We start from the raw sequence: 15,257 nt of genomic DNA, 5'->3' as shown, positions 1-15,257 counted from the left end.
TGAGTATCATTAATTATTACAATTCTCTTGTCCATTAACATAATCCACTTCTTAAAAAGTGGTGCATAAAGACTAGGTTTAGATTTATGGTGGCTCTATAGTTCCATATAGGTGTCATTTATCATTTGATTAATTGATGACATCTATAATTAACATAGTTGATTGGAAACTTTTCAAAATAAAATAAATATATATAGTCAAATTAGTCATAGGAAGTGAGTCACACATATTTGGTCCAAAATGTAAACCGAAAATCGATCAGAGATGGACAATAAGCCGATTAATAAGGGAACCATTACTGGTCTAACCATTGTGATCCTATTATTAGTTAGATGGAGAGAAAGAAGAGATGATGAGAAATTAACCCTAGCTAGCTAGCAAGCTGCATGCATGCATGGAGATGATGAATGATCAAATATCTGATAACTAATTACCAATCAAAACAATTAACCACTGAATTAGATCTAGTGATCATCTTAATTATATACAATAATGGTGATTCAGTCGTCAAGGAACAGCTCCTCGCCAATATCCTCCCCTCGTTGCTTACCCATCTTAATCATCTTCACCCTCTTCGCTCTTCTCTTCCTCCTCAACCTCGATAACTTTATCGCTCGCACTCGAGCCATCGCTCGTCAGACCTACAATGAACAAACTCGACTCTTCATGAACGCTGAGGGAGGAACCCTAAACCAAGAGTTCGAAATCACATGGGGTGAATCCCGAGCCAAGATCCACAACAATGGTGGTCTCCTCACCCTTTCCATGGACAAGGCCTCCGGCTCCGGTTTTCGCTCTCGCAACGAATATTTGTTTGGCAAGATCGAAATGCAGGTACTATCAACTAATATTAGTACATGTCTTTGTATGAAAAGATGTGAAATGATGTGTCATTTTATGAGTGGATTGAAAATGAAACACATCGTTAAATAATGTATCATTACTCTTATTTGTTTATTTACTTTTAAATGTTCTGAGTGTAAAGAAATATTCGAACTCATGATCATTAGGTGAAACTGGTGAGTGGCAACTCGGCTGGAACCGTGACGACATACTATATGTCATCTGAGGACGGGCTAATCCACGATGAGATAGATTTTGAGTTCTTAGGTAACGAAACCGGAGATCCCTACACTCTCCACACAAACGTGTATTCCCGTGGAAAAGGTGATAGAGAGCAACAATTCTTCCTATGGTTCGATCCAACAACCGATTTTCATACCTACTCCATTTTATGGAACCCTTTTAGGATTGTCTTTTCAGTTGATGGCACGCCAATTAGAGAGTTCAAGAACATGGAGAAGCTAGGGGTACCATTTCCAACCAAGTTACCCATGAGGGTATACTCTAGCATATGGAACGGAGAAGATTGGGCCACAAAGGGAGGTAGGGTTAAAACCGATTGGAACAAAGCACCTTTCACGGCTTCGTATAGAAATTATAAGGCCAAGGCATGTATATGGAAGTCGGGTTCGTCCTCGTGCGATTCCAAGAGTCTACGTCCTTCAAACTCGTCGAACAATGATTGGCGACGCGAAACGTTGAATGCTACTGGTTTAGAGAGAATGAAATGGGTGCGAGATAAATACATGGTTTATGATTATTGTAACGATAAAATGAGGTTTCCCCAAGGTCTTCCTCCCGAATGTAATTTCTCATAGCCAATTCTTTTCAATTGGTCTTTTTTTCTTGTTTATCCGATCAAATACGTAAATTAGTAGAAATCAGGATGAAACATGAGAATCCAAATGTTAATGGAGATATTTTATTATCCCTTCATCCTTGTATGTCTCATTTCTATTTCTATAGGTCATTTTAATTTGTTATTATAGAAAAGAAAGAAAAACCTTAACAAATAATTTTTGTTTTAATTTATCTAGTCTTAACAATTTAATCAAATTCACTAAATATTGTAGTAAGAGTGTTTAACCGGTCGGTTATCCGCTTAATTGGTTCCGATTAAGTCTAATTTTACGGTTTTTATCTCTTATTTTATAAACCGGTTAACCGATCAGTATTGGTATCGATTTTACCGGTTTTGATTAACGAGAATTAATAATTCATTTTTTTTAATTAAGTATTAAATTTATTATATTATTGTTATAATATTATATTATAATAATATTTTATAGATAATATATTATAATAATATTTTATATATATATTTAGAAATATGTTATAATATATTATATTATTGTAATAATTTAAAAGTCTTCATTTTTAAATTATTAATTATATAAATTATATTTTTTTTAAATATAAAAATTATAATTAAAATTTAAAAATAACTAAAATATAAATTTATTAAATATAAATTATAATATATTTAATATTTACAAAATAACTAATATAAATTAAAAAATATAAAAATATAATTAAATTATTATCTGTTTACTAGTTAAACATAATCGTTAGAAAAATAGATTAACCGAAAATCAAACTGTTTAATTAGTAAAAAAACGGTTAACTAATAAACCGTTAAAATGAAACCGATAAACTATTGATTCGGTTCTTTTGTGTGACCATACGGAGAAAAATAATTAAATATTTAAAATAGACCCTTCAACCATATATTAGAAGGTGATCAAAATAGAGCATATTTTCTTTTTAAAATGAGAACTGATAAAAATTAGCATCTCATTAATTGAGATTCTAGCAACTATATGTCACGATTGGTCTAACCTAGAACAACACATGTCACACTTTGATTAATAAATTTCTAAATGACTTTGTCAAGTATTAATAGAATAATATGTAATTAGAAGACTTTTATTGATTATTAGTTTCTTTCTTCTAGGTTAAGGTTATAAACTAATTCCCTTTCAAACTTTAATTAGATTTGGTTAATTCTTGACCTCTTCAATCTCAAGGTGTGCTTGACCATAACTTCTTATGATAATATTTTTTATTAGTATAAATTATTACAAATAATTTATTTTATTAACAATAATAATAATAATAGTTGTCAAGTTAAATTAGACATCTACAAATTTAACAAACCCCGCTCATTCTCTCTTGTATTCTCATCTCTCTCTCTCTCTAAATTGTTATTATTTTATAACTGAATTAGGAAGGAAAGAAACAGAATAATGGGCGGTTATAGAGCGGAAGACGATTATGATTACTTGTTCAAGGTGGTTCTGATCGGAGATTCAGGCGTCGGAAAATCAAACCTCTTATCTAGATTCGCTCGTAATGAGTTCAGCCTCGAGTCAAAATCAACAATCGGAGTTGAATTCGCAACTCGTAGCATTCAGGTTGAAGATAAGATCGTTAAGGCTCAGATTTGGGATACGGCCGGTCAAGAAAGGTTTCTCTTCTCTCTTCTAATCTAATTTGTTTAATCAGATGATCGATCATCATCTTCGATCGTGATTTGTTATACTGCAGGTATCGAGCAATCACGAGTGCGTATTATCGCGGAGCGGTTGGGGCTCTAGTCGTGTACGACGTAACACGTCACGTTACATTCGAAAACGTAGCGAGATGGTTGAAGGAGTTGAAGGATCATACGGATGCGAATATTGTGATTATGCTTGTTGGAAACAAAGGAGATTTACGTCATCTGAGAGCGGTATCGTCAGAAGATGCTAAGGCATTTGCTGAAAAAGAGACGACGTTCTTTATGGAGACATCTGCGCTTGAAGCTATGAATGTTGAAGATGCATTTACTGAGGTTTTGACGCAGATCTATCATGTTGTTAGTAGGAAAGCACTCGATATTGGTGGCGATCCTGCTGCTTTGCCTAAAGGACAGATGATTAATATGAATAGCAGAGATGATGTTTCCGCGGTTAAGAAAGATGGTTGTTGCTCTTCGTAATCTTCATTTTGCATTCAAACATTCATGTTTATAATCAAAACCACCAGTTTCTTCAAGTTGTTTGTATCTTCAATTTAGATCTCACATTAGGTTTGCGAATGTAATCAAAACCATTTTTGGTCATTTCCAGCAATTTTTACAAGTTTGATTCATCATTCATAGAAACGCATATTCATACAGATTACAGCAGCTATGGAATTGAAGCATTATTATTATGAAGGTACGGTGGTCAGGGAAACCTTGCGATTATCGGCGTTCTGATGCCGTCGGTGAATCAGGTTTGCGAGGTTTGGAATCAGATTCATGATTGAAAGAAGGAAGTGGATTGGAACCTTTGATTATCCAGCCAAGTGCGAAAAAGGAGACGCCGGCAAGGATAGCGGTGCCCCAGGCGTGGGAATACCATCGGCTATATTGACGGACGGCGAATCTCCATTGCTCTCTCATAGTCGCAGGATCTGGGTTCGCCGCGTCCGGCGGGTTACGGTACTTGCGACCTAAATCGCCGGTGGGTTTAGGGTTTTGATTATCCGCCATCGTCGTTGAGCTTTTCGGTCGCTTGATAGAAGAAGAAATACTGATCTTGAATCGATCCTATCCAATTCCTAACCCTAACCCATCTTTCTTTGATCGGTCGGGTCAAACATTATAATTTTATTAATATTTTGTATGATATCATTTTTTAAAATAAATAATGATTTAAATAAGAGACCAGTTGTATAACTAAGTCTATCAAAATCAATTAGAATAGTAAAATCATACAATTTTAATAATAAACTAAAAGATTTTAATTAAGTGAATTGGATTTAACTTTAAGGGACTATTAGGTAATTATATAACCAAATTATTTAAACCTAATAAGAATGGCAATAATAATAAAAGTAGTAAATTCAATTTTGATTAAAAGAGATGAACAAAATAAGCTGTTAATATAGCATAGCAGCGAGCAGACAGACACAGGCCAAACAAATGGCATATGAACCAATTTAAAACATTGGCCTAAAAACAATCCATAATTTGCAACAATCCTTGTGTCTTAACATCACTTGTTATAAACTTCAACAAATTTCAAATTTTAAGACATTTCTCGAGCTCTTCCCTTCTTATTTGCGGGCTTCCACTTTCTTCATTTCTTTAGCTGAATCCGAGGAAAAGCATAAATAATTGCACAATACAAATACGAAGGCAGACCAAAAAAGAGATGAAGATAATTTATGAACATTACCTGCTTTCTCTTCATCACGCTTCTTAGCAGCATCAGCCCTTTGTTGTCGTATAAGTGCAAGACGTTCTGATAGGTGGTTAAAAACAAGATGTTATGCATCAATCAACCGCATATAATGTAATCTAGACCATAATTCAGAGTCGATACAAAATGAAGCTAGATATAAAATCTTTATACTTCAATTTGAACTTTGAAAACTTTCCAATGGACTTTCATTGAAATTGGAATAAAGAAGATTCGTAAGACCATTAGTTATTATTGTATTCTTGTAGCAAGATACTAAAACTTTCATTTTAATAATACATTTATCAATTCCATACCTAAATCCTTCTTTGCCTGATCGGTTTTTCCTTGTTCTTGCAACTTCATATACCTTTCATGGGCTTTCTGTTTCTCTATTTCTTCTCTGTCAAAACAGAAAAATTTCAAAACTGTAAGAACTAATATACCAATTAATACAATAAAAATTTATTCTGAAATGTACAAACCTTTCGCGCCTGGAGAGTTCAGTTGTCTTCTCAGTCTACAAAAAGAAGAACTAGCTATTAGAGCATATTCTTATTTCCTCTAAGCCTCAAACAGTTCTACTTCATAAGTCATAACTTACATCAACATTTCTAGCTTTAACTGTTTTAGGCTTCACGAGATTAGGATTCTCGATCTGAATAATTCCTTGGACACCCTTTTGCTTCTGTTAACATTAGTAAATGAGACAAATTAAGGATAAATTATCTTCAATCAAACAAATAAAGTCCGAGCTAAATCATGAACAAAGAACAACAGAAAATTACTTCGGATTCATCCTCAGAAGACTCTTCTTCCGATTCTTCCTCAGATCTCTCCTGATCTTCATCTTCCACAATAGCTTCCTAGTAAAAACATATAGAGACAACAACCAAATGTTCTATTAATGAACATGCAACCAAACAAAAGAATATTTGTCTCTTGATGATCCTTGGACAAAGATTATTGTCATTTCTAACTACAGTAGACAGTTAATTCAACATGTTATTCCGGAATCGAATATCTATAAGTCAAGATCAATGGATAATACCTTTTTAAACGTGCGAGGACGTGCAGATGAACCTGCACCTGCATCCATTAAGACAGATACACAACGTACATCGTCAATCATCAAACAAGCATATGGGTTCCATTAGCAATCCATTCAGATATGAAATTTCATTAGAGTAAATGAATTGGGCATAAAAATGGAACAATCGAATTTCAGATCAATAAAAGAAAAATGAATCTACAATCAAATCTTACAAAACAACAGACAAACATTGCTAGTAATATAAGAGAGCTACTAGTTCATAGGAAAATCGGAAACTTACGCATCTCCTCAGGAGTGGAGAACATACGGCGGCCAGTAGGCTTTCCCTTGAACTTTCCCCTTCCCATGGTTAACACCCACCGACGAAGTTTGCTATAAAAGCTGATTAAGAAAGAGAGAGTCTCTGTTGATTAAGAAACTCAGTGTTTTAATCACTTCCCGCTGATAAAAATGCGAGCTTTATCTTCCTCTTCGAAGATTATGAATGAAACCCTAAGGGGAATGAAACACCGCGAAAGAGAGAGAGAAATCTTGATTTGTGGGCGCTCAGATAATCGAATGAAATGTTAGAGACCTAAAATAAAGCATAATGGAAATTATCAACTCATTTGTATTATTTTAAATAATAAATAACATTTTTATTTATAAAATTAGTATTAATATTTAATTGTTATATTTTAAAAGTAGATTGCTCAAATCTCAATATATCAAAATAAGATTGTATTTTCAGTCCGAAGTCCGGCTATTTTGGTTTACAAAAGAATCAAATCACAGTGAAATGTATTTACAAAATTATATGATCAAGATAAATAAATATTTATTTAAAAAATTAAATTATCATTAAAAAAATATGTTTTAAGTTGAAATGTAAATATTGTTTAAAGAATTGTGTTGAATATAAAAAAAAATTAATTTATTAAAATGTTTTGTTAAATTTTCATTCATTTTAAGTTAAGAAAATCTAATCATAATTTTCCGCAACAAATAAAAGGTTATGATAAATAAATATTTGTATAAGTAATTTTGAAATTATCTATAAAAAAGAATATTTTAAATTGAAGTATGATTGAAATATTTCAAAAAAATGGTCTAAACATGGTTGAAAAAAAAAAGCTAAAAAATAATAACCGATTTGAAAATTTATCGGTTAACAGATTTTTTATTGGTTGAACTATTTTTTTACCTATTTAATTGGTTGGGTAATAATTTAATTATATATTAATATTTTATAATTTAAATTAGTTATTTTTGTAAATATTAAATATATTATGAATAATATTTAATAATATATATTAATTATTTTTAAATTTTAAATTATGATTTGAAAAAAATTATATTTTAAAAAATAAATTAATTTATAATTTATATAACTACTGGTTTACAAATATGGACTCTTCCAAATATATTATATTACTAAGTAAAATTAATACTAATACCGGTTTGTTATCTTGTTGGTAAAATAAAAGGTAAAATTGAACTTAAACAAAATCGACATCCCAGTGTTGAGATAAAAATAATAAATAAAATAATTTATTTAAAAAAATAGTTTGTACATTAATATTAGTCTAATAATTACTTACTAAATTAGTTAAAAATGTAATATTCTTTGAATATTAAATGTCTCAAATTTAATTATTATTAAAAATTAAATAACAATATTCTAAACCAAAGTGATGTCGTTATTATGACGTTATTAAAATGTTCAGATTGGATAAATAATGTTCAAAGCGGACCATTTTAGTGAGCTACGAAATTTGTTTTCGATAAAAAAATTTGTGAACTATAGAACTTGTTTCCAACAAAGAATCATGAAATATGGTTAGAAATCGTGAGTCGTCGAGAAAAATATCATAATTAAATGGATGAAATTGGAAGAGATCCGGATCGATGTGAATGGATTATGGTGGTTAGAGTGACATAGCGTGAGTTAAACACGGGTGGAGATTTTATTTTATTTTTAACAACTCAATTTAAATTATTTATTTATATACACAATTTATTTTAATCTACATATTTAAATGGTATAATTTACTCACAATTTATTTTATATTATGTCACCTATATATTAAAATTGTATAATTTTTTTGAATCTTAGGATCATAACTGAGGTTCTTAGACACAGTGTCGGAAGGCCTGTAGTTTGCCAAACTCTATAATTCTGCCAGGTTTGATTAGCCTTATGAGTGAGAACACCTTGTTTTCACACATATACCAGATTCTTTCATAAAACTAGAAGACCATACACCACTTTCTCAATGTCAAAAAAATATTACGGGATCAATTCCATTTGAAACATTTTGAATTTAAGCGAGAACCAGAGTTGTATAGTGTCATTCTAGTTCTTCTTACCTCTCACAGGGAATTACTTCAAAATAACATCGCCATTATGAGCAACAAAAATCATATCATTCAGAACAGCTTCTTCCACATTGGTAACCAGTCCAACATGAACTTCAACAGATACAGGAACATGAATCCGACATCAACCATGACTAGATCCACATTTATAACCGGCTCAACCTGAACTTCAGCAAGAAATTCAACAGGTAAAGGAATCTGAACAGCACCAACCATGACTTGATCCACATTTATAATCAGCTCAACCTGAACTTCCCATTTTCTGGAACAGAACAACCACCCTACTCATTAATAATGGGCAATGGACATCCAATGACCCCTATAGACTCATCAACCCCCAATTCAGAACCAGGAACCTGAGCTTTACCCAATTCATTATCAATCATAGCTTTACCTTAGACGCCTTCGTCTGATCAACAACAGGACCAGAAGACTTAGCCTGCTTCTTCACTGGACTGGAGGAGGGCGAACGGGATGAGATATGAATAGCTTCAAGAGGAGGAAGACCTTGTCTTGCCCTAGAGTCAACTACTCCAAAATCCTTCTTCAGAGAATTCTTTTGGCTATTCGTGTTAGCCACAGATTCCATTACAAATTTAGTTCTTTTCGCCCCCGTAGACTGAACAGAAGCAGCCTGTTGCTTAGACCGAGTGACCGACTAGCCACCCGTCTGTTGGCTAGATGAGCTAGAAACCAAGTCTTTCGAGAGCTTCATTCTCGCAAGAGTTCTCTTTATAGAGAAGTTGGTGAATATGTGACTAGGATTAATAACCTCACTCTCGCCCATAGGAACACCCAAATGCTTCATAAATCAGCCGAGTTGGGCTGAGAAGCCCACACTCTACTTGTTTCTTGAGTAAATCAACTGGTAGAGATTGGAGAATAAAGTAGATGCCTAGTTGATTTGCATACTTTTAGAAATAATCGTCATATAGTCGAAACGGTCCTGGCTATACAGGTCGAACGAACATGCCCTGCCTTGAAGAGCCTTCGCCACAATATCGTTTAGAAGGATGAAATGCGGCTTTAGGGCTTTCTTCTTCCCGTTTAATCTGATTGAAGTGCTATCATTTGAGAAAACGATCTGCATTTCTGAGATGGTTTCCGCTGGAAGCGCATTGTTAAAGGTGTGACCATCTGATAGAAGTTCAAGGAACTCATCATATTTAGATTCACCGAAGGAAATAGACATTCCGTTCACCGTCGCCGTAATAGAATCTCTGATCACGTTCGCCGTCTTGAAGAATTCTCGGACTTCTTTTTCGTAGAAGACGAATGGACCGCCAAGATATTTCCGAAGACCAGAATACTCTAGAGAGTGAAACATATTAACGATATCATGTTGATCAATAGTGTAAACATAGTCAAAATCCACATGCAAGGTGTTATGACCAAGAGAAATTGGTTTCTTGTCAGTCAATTTGAGAGTAGAAGATGAACAAGATATCTTAGAGAGAGGGTAGAGAAAAACTAGGTTCTTAGAGACTTGTAAGCATAAAAGCTTCAAGCACATGCATGATGTCCTTAAATAGAATCTGAAATGTCACATGTCTTAACCGTCACTTTTTGAGAGAGAAAACCCTTTAATTAACGGTAGACGTCTTTTCCAAAAATAGTCATCATTAACTGAGTTTTTCAAAAAGAATTTTAAAACTTAAGGGTATATTAGTCATTTTCCTTAACTTCGAGAGACACGTGTCTTCAAGTTATTGGGAGATGACTACTTTAATGTTTGAGCGGGAAAATTAGATGACAACGCATATATAAATGACAATTGTCCTCAATTAGTTTGAAGATGAAGCGTTTAATTGCACACGTAATTAAATGTATCATTTGCTTCTACAATCTGGCATCTAGGTTGAATAGACGTCTATTAGACGAATGCGTCTAATCACACTTGTCTTATAGAGGTCTAAGCATCTATTAGACGTAGACGTCTAATTACGCATGAACAACACGTATTAGATGTGTGTCTAGTTAGACGTGAGCGTCCAACTACGCTAGTCTTATAAACGTCTAAACGTCTATTAGACTTCGACGTCTAATCGCGTAGGTTTTAAACCAAGACAATCCAACTCAGAAGCACAGACTGTGTAAGAAAATATACGTCTAAGTACTTGATTTTCTATTAGACGTCCTCGTTTAATAGTCCAATTAAAGCTTTCGTCAGTGTACATCTGTTTGAACATTTTAAACATTAAAATCCTCCCTCAATTTATGCATATTTATAGAATGAACAAATACATGTTTTGAGATCCTCAAGACCAAAAATATTTTTAAGGAAGAAACACTTAGTCTATGGAAATGGAAAATGTATCATTTGTTGAACTTCTAGAATATGTTCTCAAAAGAGTGTGCTACACGTTTCCTTCATGTAGCTACCCTATATCACCTACACAAAAATGTATTTACAACTTTTGGTATCCACATTTACTTGGGTCATCGGTCAATCAATCCCTTAGGAATCCATATTTGAGTTATTCTAATGGATTTTCCATTTTGTGTTGTGACTAATGCGTATGATTTAGGCTTAGCAGACGTCTTCATGCTAACAAATGTTCCCTTAACCTTAGAGGATGATTTTTGTTTAAAACTCCTTGACTTCTTATCAGGTTTTGATATGCCAGCCTTGCTGACTACTTCTAATTTAAGTTTTAGTCAGCTAACAGTTGGCGGAACATAAATAATCTCATCCTTTAAAGTTAGATCCTCACAGATTGAATCAATTCTATTATTAGTTAAACTCCATTTGACAAAGCTGTTGTTTTGGGCCAATTAGAATCCCACATCGAAAGATGATGGGAGTTGGGGAAGTTTCTTAGTGTATAAAAGAAACTCTTCCCTCTTTGGTTTATTGCACCCAAATTTGTATCTCTTTTTCCTTATTAATTGATAGCCTTAGTGCTCAGAGACGTAGGCAACATTTTGGCCGAACTCCGTTATCAAATTCTGTTAGTGTTCTTTTAGTTTGTTTTCTTATTTTGTGGTTTTGTCAGGGTTTTTTCCCAACAAGTGGTATCAGAGCCAAATGTTCGTCCTTGGCATGGTGGAGTCTTCAAAAGGGGCGTCAACTCCTTCGTCATCCTGGACGAGCACACCGATGTCAAATTTGAAGTTTGCGGTGAAGATCTTTGATGGAACTGGGCATTTCGGCATGTGGTAAGGTGAGGTTCTAGATTGTCTTTTTCAGCAGGGTCTAGATGTTGCTATTGAGGTCGGAAAGCCAGATGGTATAGAAGAAAAAGAGTGGAGTATCATGAATCGGTTGGCGTGCAGAACAATTCGATCGTGCCTGTCCAGAGAGCAGAAGTATGCTGTGAAGAATGAAACTTCTGCACAGAAACTGTGGCAAGTATTGGAGGATAAATTTCTGAAGAAGAGTGGTCAGAATAAGCTCCTTATGAAGAAGCGACTGTTCCGGTTTGATTACCAATCAAGTACTACTATGAATGAGCATATAACTAAGTTTAATGAATTAGTAGCAGATCTGTTAAACCTTGACGTTAGGTTTGAGGATGAAGATCTTGCGTTGATGTTGCTATCGTCCATTCTTGATGAATTTGAACACTTAGAAACAATATTACTTCATGGGAAGGGAAATGTAAGTTCTGCTTTATATAGTCATGAATTGAGAAAGCGGTATAAAAGGAAAAACAAAGTAGGTACAACAGATGAAGCATTGATGGTTAGGGGCCGTCAGCAGAGCAAATCAAAAGGGAAAGGAAGAAGATCTGAAAGTAGAGTTGCCAAAGATGAATGTGCTTTCTGTCGTGAGAAAGGACATTGGAAGATTAACTGCCCAAAGTTGAAAAAGAAAGAGAAAGATTCTGAAGATGCGAATGTTGTAGAAAACAAAGGTGATGCAGATTCAGAATACTCTTTATCGATGTCACACACAACATCACATCCTGATACATGGATATTGGACTCAGCCTGTATTTATCATATGACACCAGTTCAAAAGTGGTTCTTTGACTTTAAAATAAAGGGGATAGGTTCAATCAAGCTGAGGAATGATGACGGATCCACCAGAATTATTAGAGATGTTCGGTACATACCGAATATGAAAAAAAATCTCATTTCTTTGGGGGCCTACATGTGAAATTGGAAAATGGAGTTCTTAAGGTAATATCTAGAGTGCTAGTGATGTTGAAAGCTATCAGGAAGAGTAATAATTTGTATTACTGTCAAGGTAGTATAGTTAATGGGACATCATGTGTATCAACTTCCGGGAGTAGTAAGGAGTTAGAGGCAACAAAGCTATGGCATATGCGATTGGGCATGCTGGTGAGAAATCTATGCAAACTCTTGTCAAGCAAAGATTGTTGAAAGGTACAAAAATTTGTAAGTTAGATTTTTGTGAACATTGTATTCTGGGAAAACAAAGGCAAGTAAAATTTGGCACTGCTATCCATAACACTAATGGTATTTTGGATTATGTGCACTCAGATGTCTGGGGACCTGCCAAGACTCCTTCTCTTGGAGGTAGACATTACTTTGTTACTTTTATTGACGATTTTTCTAGAAAAGTATGGGTGTTTACGATGAAGAACAAATGTGAAGTGTTTGAGATTTTTCTTAAATGGAAAACTCAAGTTGAAGACGAGACAGGAAGAAAGATCAAAATTCTCCATACTAATAACGGTGGAGAATACAAGAATGATCCATTCTAGAAGTTATGCCAAGAGTGTGGCATTGTTCGACACTTCATAGTTAGAAAAACACCACAACAGAATGGAGTATCGAAACGTATGAACAGAACATTGGTGGAGAAAGTTCGATGTATGTTGTCTAATGCTGGGTTAAACAGGAAATTTTGTGCAGAAGTTGTGTCATACGCTCAACATTTGATAAATCGTCTACCATCATCTACACTTGATGGCAAGACTCCATTAGAGGTATGGTCTGGAAAACTTGCAACTGATTATGATTCTTTGTATATTTTTTGTTCTACTGTATATTATCATGGAGTTGAATCAAATTTGGATCCACGAGGAAAGAAGACTCTTTTTATGGGATTTACTACTGGAGTTAAAGAATATCTCCTCTGGTGTTTGGATGCAAAGAAAATCATTATCAGTAGAGATGTTACTTTTAATGATTATTCAATGTTGAATAAGGTAACACCAGACAAGATTGATTGTACTCCACAACAGGTGGAGTTTGAGCAGATAAAGATAAGCCCAGCTATAAGTGACTCTCCGACGACAGACGAAGAGTTAAATGAGGAAGAGGTTTCGACCCAAGAACCTCCAGAACAACGTGAATCAATTTTTGTGAATAGGTCAAGATGAGTTAATTCAAAAACCAGGTCGGTTTATTGACATGGCGGCCTATGCACTTCTAGTCTTAGATGATGTTCCATCCAGTTTTTCAGATGTCAGTCGAAGTACTGAAAATGGAAAAAAGAGAGGTGTTATGGAAGATGAGATGCAATCTATTCAGAAGAATGAGACATGCAAGTTGACGCATCTACGAAAAGGGAAGAAGACTGTTAGTGGTAAATGGATCTTTGCTAAGAAAGAAGGATTTCCCGAAAAATTTGATGTTCGCTACAAGGCAAAATTGGTAGCTAAAGACTACGCTCAGAAGGAAGGAAGTGATTATAATGAGATACTTTCTCCTATTGTTAAACACTCTTTCATTGGAATTTTGTTGGCCTTGGTAGCGCAGATGAATTTGGAGCTAGTTCAACCAGATGTGAAGACCGCAGACATACACGGTCATTTGAACGAGGAAATCTACATTTATCAACCAGATTGATTAAATGTTGTTGATAAAGAAAATTGAGTTTGCAAGTTGAACAGATCATTGTACAGGTTGAAGCAATCGTCGAGACAATGGTACAAGCGACTTGACAAGTTTATGATGGAGCACAAGTACACAAGAAGCAGATTCAGTTCATGTGTGTATTTGCGCAAATTGCAAGATGAGTCTTACATCTATCTACTCTTGTACGTTGATGATATGTTGATAGCATCAAAGAGCCAATATGAAGTTGACAAATTGAAGGCTCAATTGGGTAAAGAGTTCGAGATGAAAGACATGGGGAAAACCAAATCTAATTGTTTAGATTTGGTAAACATCTTCCGCGTTTGAGTCGGCGCTGAAGAGCGCCAATTGGAAGCACTGAAGGTTTATTTTTTAATATTGAAGATTAGTATTTGGATATTGTGCCAAGGTGGAGATTTGTTGTTTTTGGCACAATTAGAATCCCACATCGGAAGATGATGGGAGTGAAAGAAGTTTCTTAGTATATAAAAGAAACTATATTCACAATTAGCATAAATCCCACATCGGAAGATTATGGGAGTTGGGGAAGTTTCTTAGTGTACAGAAGAAACTCTCCCCTCTTTGGTTTATTGCACCTAAATTTGTATCTCTTCTTCCTTATTAATTGATAGCCTTAGTGCTCGGAGACGTAGGCAACATTTTGGCCGAACTCCGTTATCAAATTCTGTTAGTGTTCTTTTAGTTTGTTTTCTTATTTTGTGGTTTTGTCAGGGTTTTTTCCCAACAAAAGCTTATTGACTTAAGCTTGTCAGTTGCTGAGTTTAACTTCTTATAGGACTTGTCTAAGTCATCGTTGTCAAATCCTAGAACGGATTTGCATTCAGTAGGCCTCAACAGACTAATTTGATATTTGACAGCTTTTCCAGACTTTGTCCAAGAAATGACAATATAGGTTAAACGTTGATTTTTAGAAGAAAGAGTTTGAATTTTTTTCCTTGAGCGTCTCATTCTCAGATGAGAGCTCATCCATTTAGTGCAGCCACTAATTCATTTTCCAATAA

General features: G+C 34.3%; 4 protein-coding genes across 5 annotated transcripts; 2 read left to right on the top strand and 2 right to left on the bottom strand.

The window, feature by feature from the left end:
- Nucleotides 1–496: 496 nt before the first annotated feature.
- On the top strand, nucleotides 497–4,084 carry LOC124932408 (xyloglucan endotransglucosylase protein 7-like). 2 transcript variants are annotated; one of them, XM_047473031.1, is made up of 3 exons: nucleotides 497–834; nucleotides 1,011–1,647; nucleotides 4,044–4,084. In XM_047473031.1, exons 1-3 carry the CDS (start codon nucleotides 667–669, stop codon nucleotides 4,082–4,084), a joined length of 846 nt encoding a protein of 281 aa, XP_047328987.1. In that variant the 5' UTR covers nucleotides 497–666. The 2 variants fall into 2 exon arrangements, with proteins under 2 accessions (XP_047328987.1, XP_047328988.1); XM_047473032.1 differs by lacking the exon at nucleotides 4,044–4,084 and having other exon boundaries at nucleotides 1,011–1,465; nucleotides 1,496–1,661.
- Nucleotides 3,011–3,965, top strand: LOC124932410 (ras-related protein RABA1f-like). Its single transcript, XM_047473033.1, has 2 exons — nucleotides 3,011–3,310; nucleotides 3,391–3,965. The coding sequence occupies exons 1-2, from the start codon at nucleotides 3,090–3,092 to the stop codon at nucleotides 3,821–3,823; spliced, it is 654 nt and encodes a 217-aa protein (XP_047328989.1). The 5' UTR covers nucleotides 3,011–3,089; the 3' UTR covers nucleotides 3,824–3,965.
- On the bottom strand, nucleotides 3,925–4,390 carry LOC124932412. The gene has a single exon (XM_047473035.1). It carries the CDS (start codon nucleotides 4,358–4,360, stop codon nucleotides 4,070–4,072), a length of 291 nt encoding a protein of 96 aa, XP_047328991.1. The 5' UTR covers nucleotides 4,361–4,390; the 3' UTR covers nucleotides 3,925–4,069.
- Nucleotides 4,391–4,703: 313 nt separating this feature from the next.
- On the bottom strand, nucleotides 4,704–6,659 carry LOC124932411 (28 kDa heat- and acid-stable phosphoprotein-like). The gene is made up of 8 exons (XM_047473034.1): nucleotides 6,386–6,659; nucleotides 6,103–6,140; nucleotides 5,840–5,917; nucleotides 5,656–5,739; nucleotides 5,537–5,571; nucleotides 5,369–5,454; nucleotides 5,049–5,114; nucleotides 4,704–4,961 (listed from the first exon to the last, which is right to left on the bottom strand). Exons 1-8 carry the CDS (start codon nucleotides 6,450–6,452, stop codon nucleotides 4,927–4,929), a joined length of 489 nt encoding a protein of 162 aa, XP_047328990.1. The 5' UTR covers nucleotides 6,453–6,659; the 3' UTR covers nucleotides 4,704–4,926.
- Between the last annotated feature and the right edge of the window lie 8,598 nt (nucleotides 6,660–15,257).

Source organism: Impatiens glandulifera, chromosome 3 (genome assembly GCF_907164915.1).
Source record: "Impatiens glandulifera chromosome 3, dImpGla2.1, whole genome shotgun sequence".
Taxonomy (NCBI): Eukaryota; Viridiplantae; Streptophyta; class Magnoliopsida; order Ericales; family Balsaminaceae; genus Impatiens; species Impatiens glandulifera.
This window is presented reverse-complemented; position numbering and strand designations above follow the sequence as displayed.

Bases quoted from the DNA above. Each gene is read 5' to 3' on its own strand.
- LOC124932412 (XM_047473035.1), bottom strand. From the start codon at position 4,360: ATGGCGGATAATCAAAACCCTAAACCCACCGGCGATTTAGGTCGCAAG.
- LOC124932411 (XM_047473034.1), bottom strand. From the start codon at position 6,452: ATGGGAAGGGGAAAGTTCAAGGGAAAGCCTACTGGCCGCCGTATGTTC. The intron at 6,141-6,385 runs GTAAGTTTCCGA...TAATGGATGCAG, and splicing joins CTCCACTCCTGAGGAGATGC to GTGCAGGTTCATCTGCACGT. The intron at 5,455-5,536 runs GTTTGTACATTT...CTGTTTTGACAG, and splicing joins GAACTCTCCAGGCGCGAAAG to AGAAGAAATAGAGAAACAGA.
- LOC124932408 (XM_047473031.1), top strand. From the start codon at position 667: ATGAACGCTGAGGGAGGAACCCTAAACCAAGAGTTCGAAATCACATGG. The intron at 835-1,010 runs GTACTATCAACT...CATGATCATTAG, and splicing joins TTGGCAAGATCGAAATGCAG to GTGAAACTGGTGAGTGGCAA. The intron at 1,648-4,043 runs GTAATTTCTCAT...ATTATTATGAAG, and splicing joins CCAAGGTCTTCCTCCCGAAT to GTACGGTGGTCAGGGAAACC.
- LOC124932410 (XM_047473033.1), top strand. From the start codon at position 3,090: ATGGGCGGTTATAGAGCGGAAGACGATTATGATTACTTGTTCAAGGTG. The intron at 3,311-3,390 runs GTTTCTCTTCTC...GTTATACTGCAG, and splicing joins GATACGGCCGGTCAAGAAAG to GTATCGAGCAATCACGAGTG.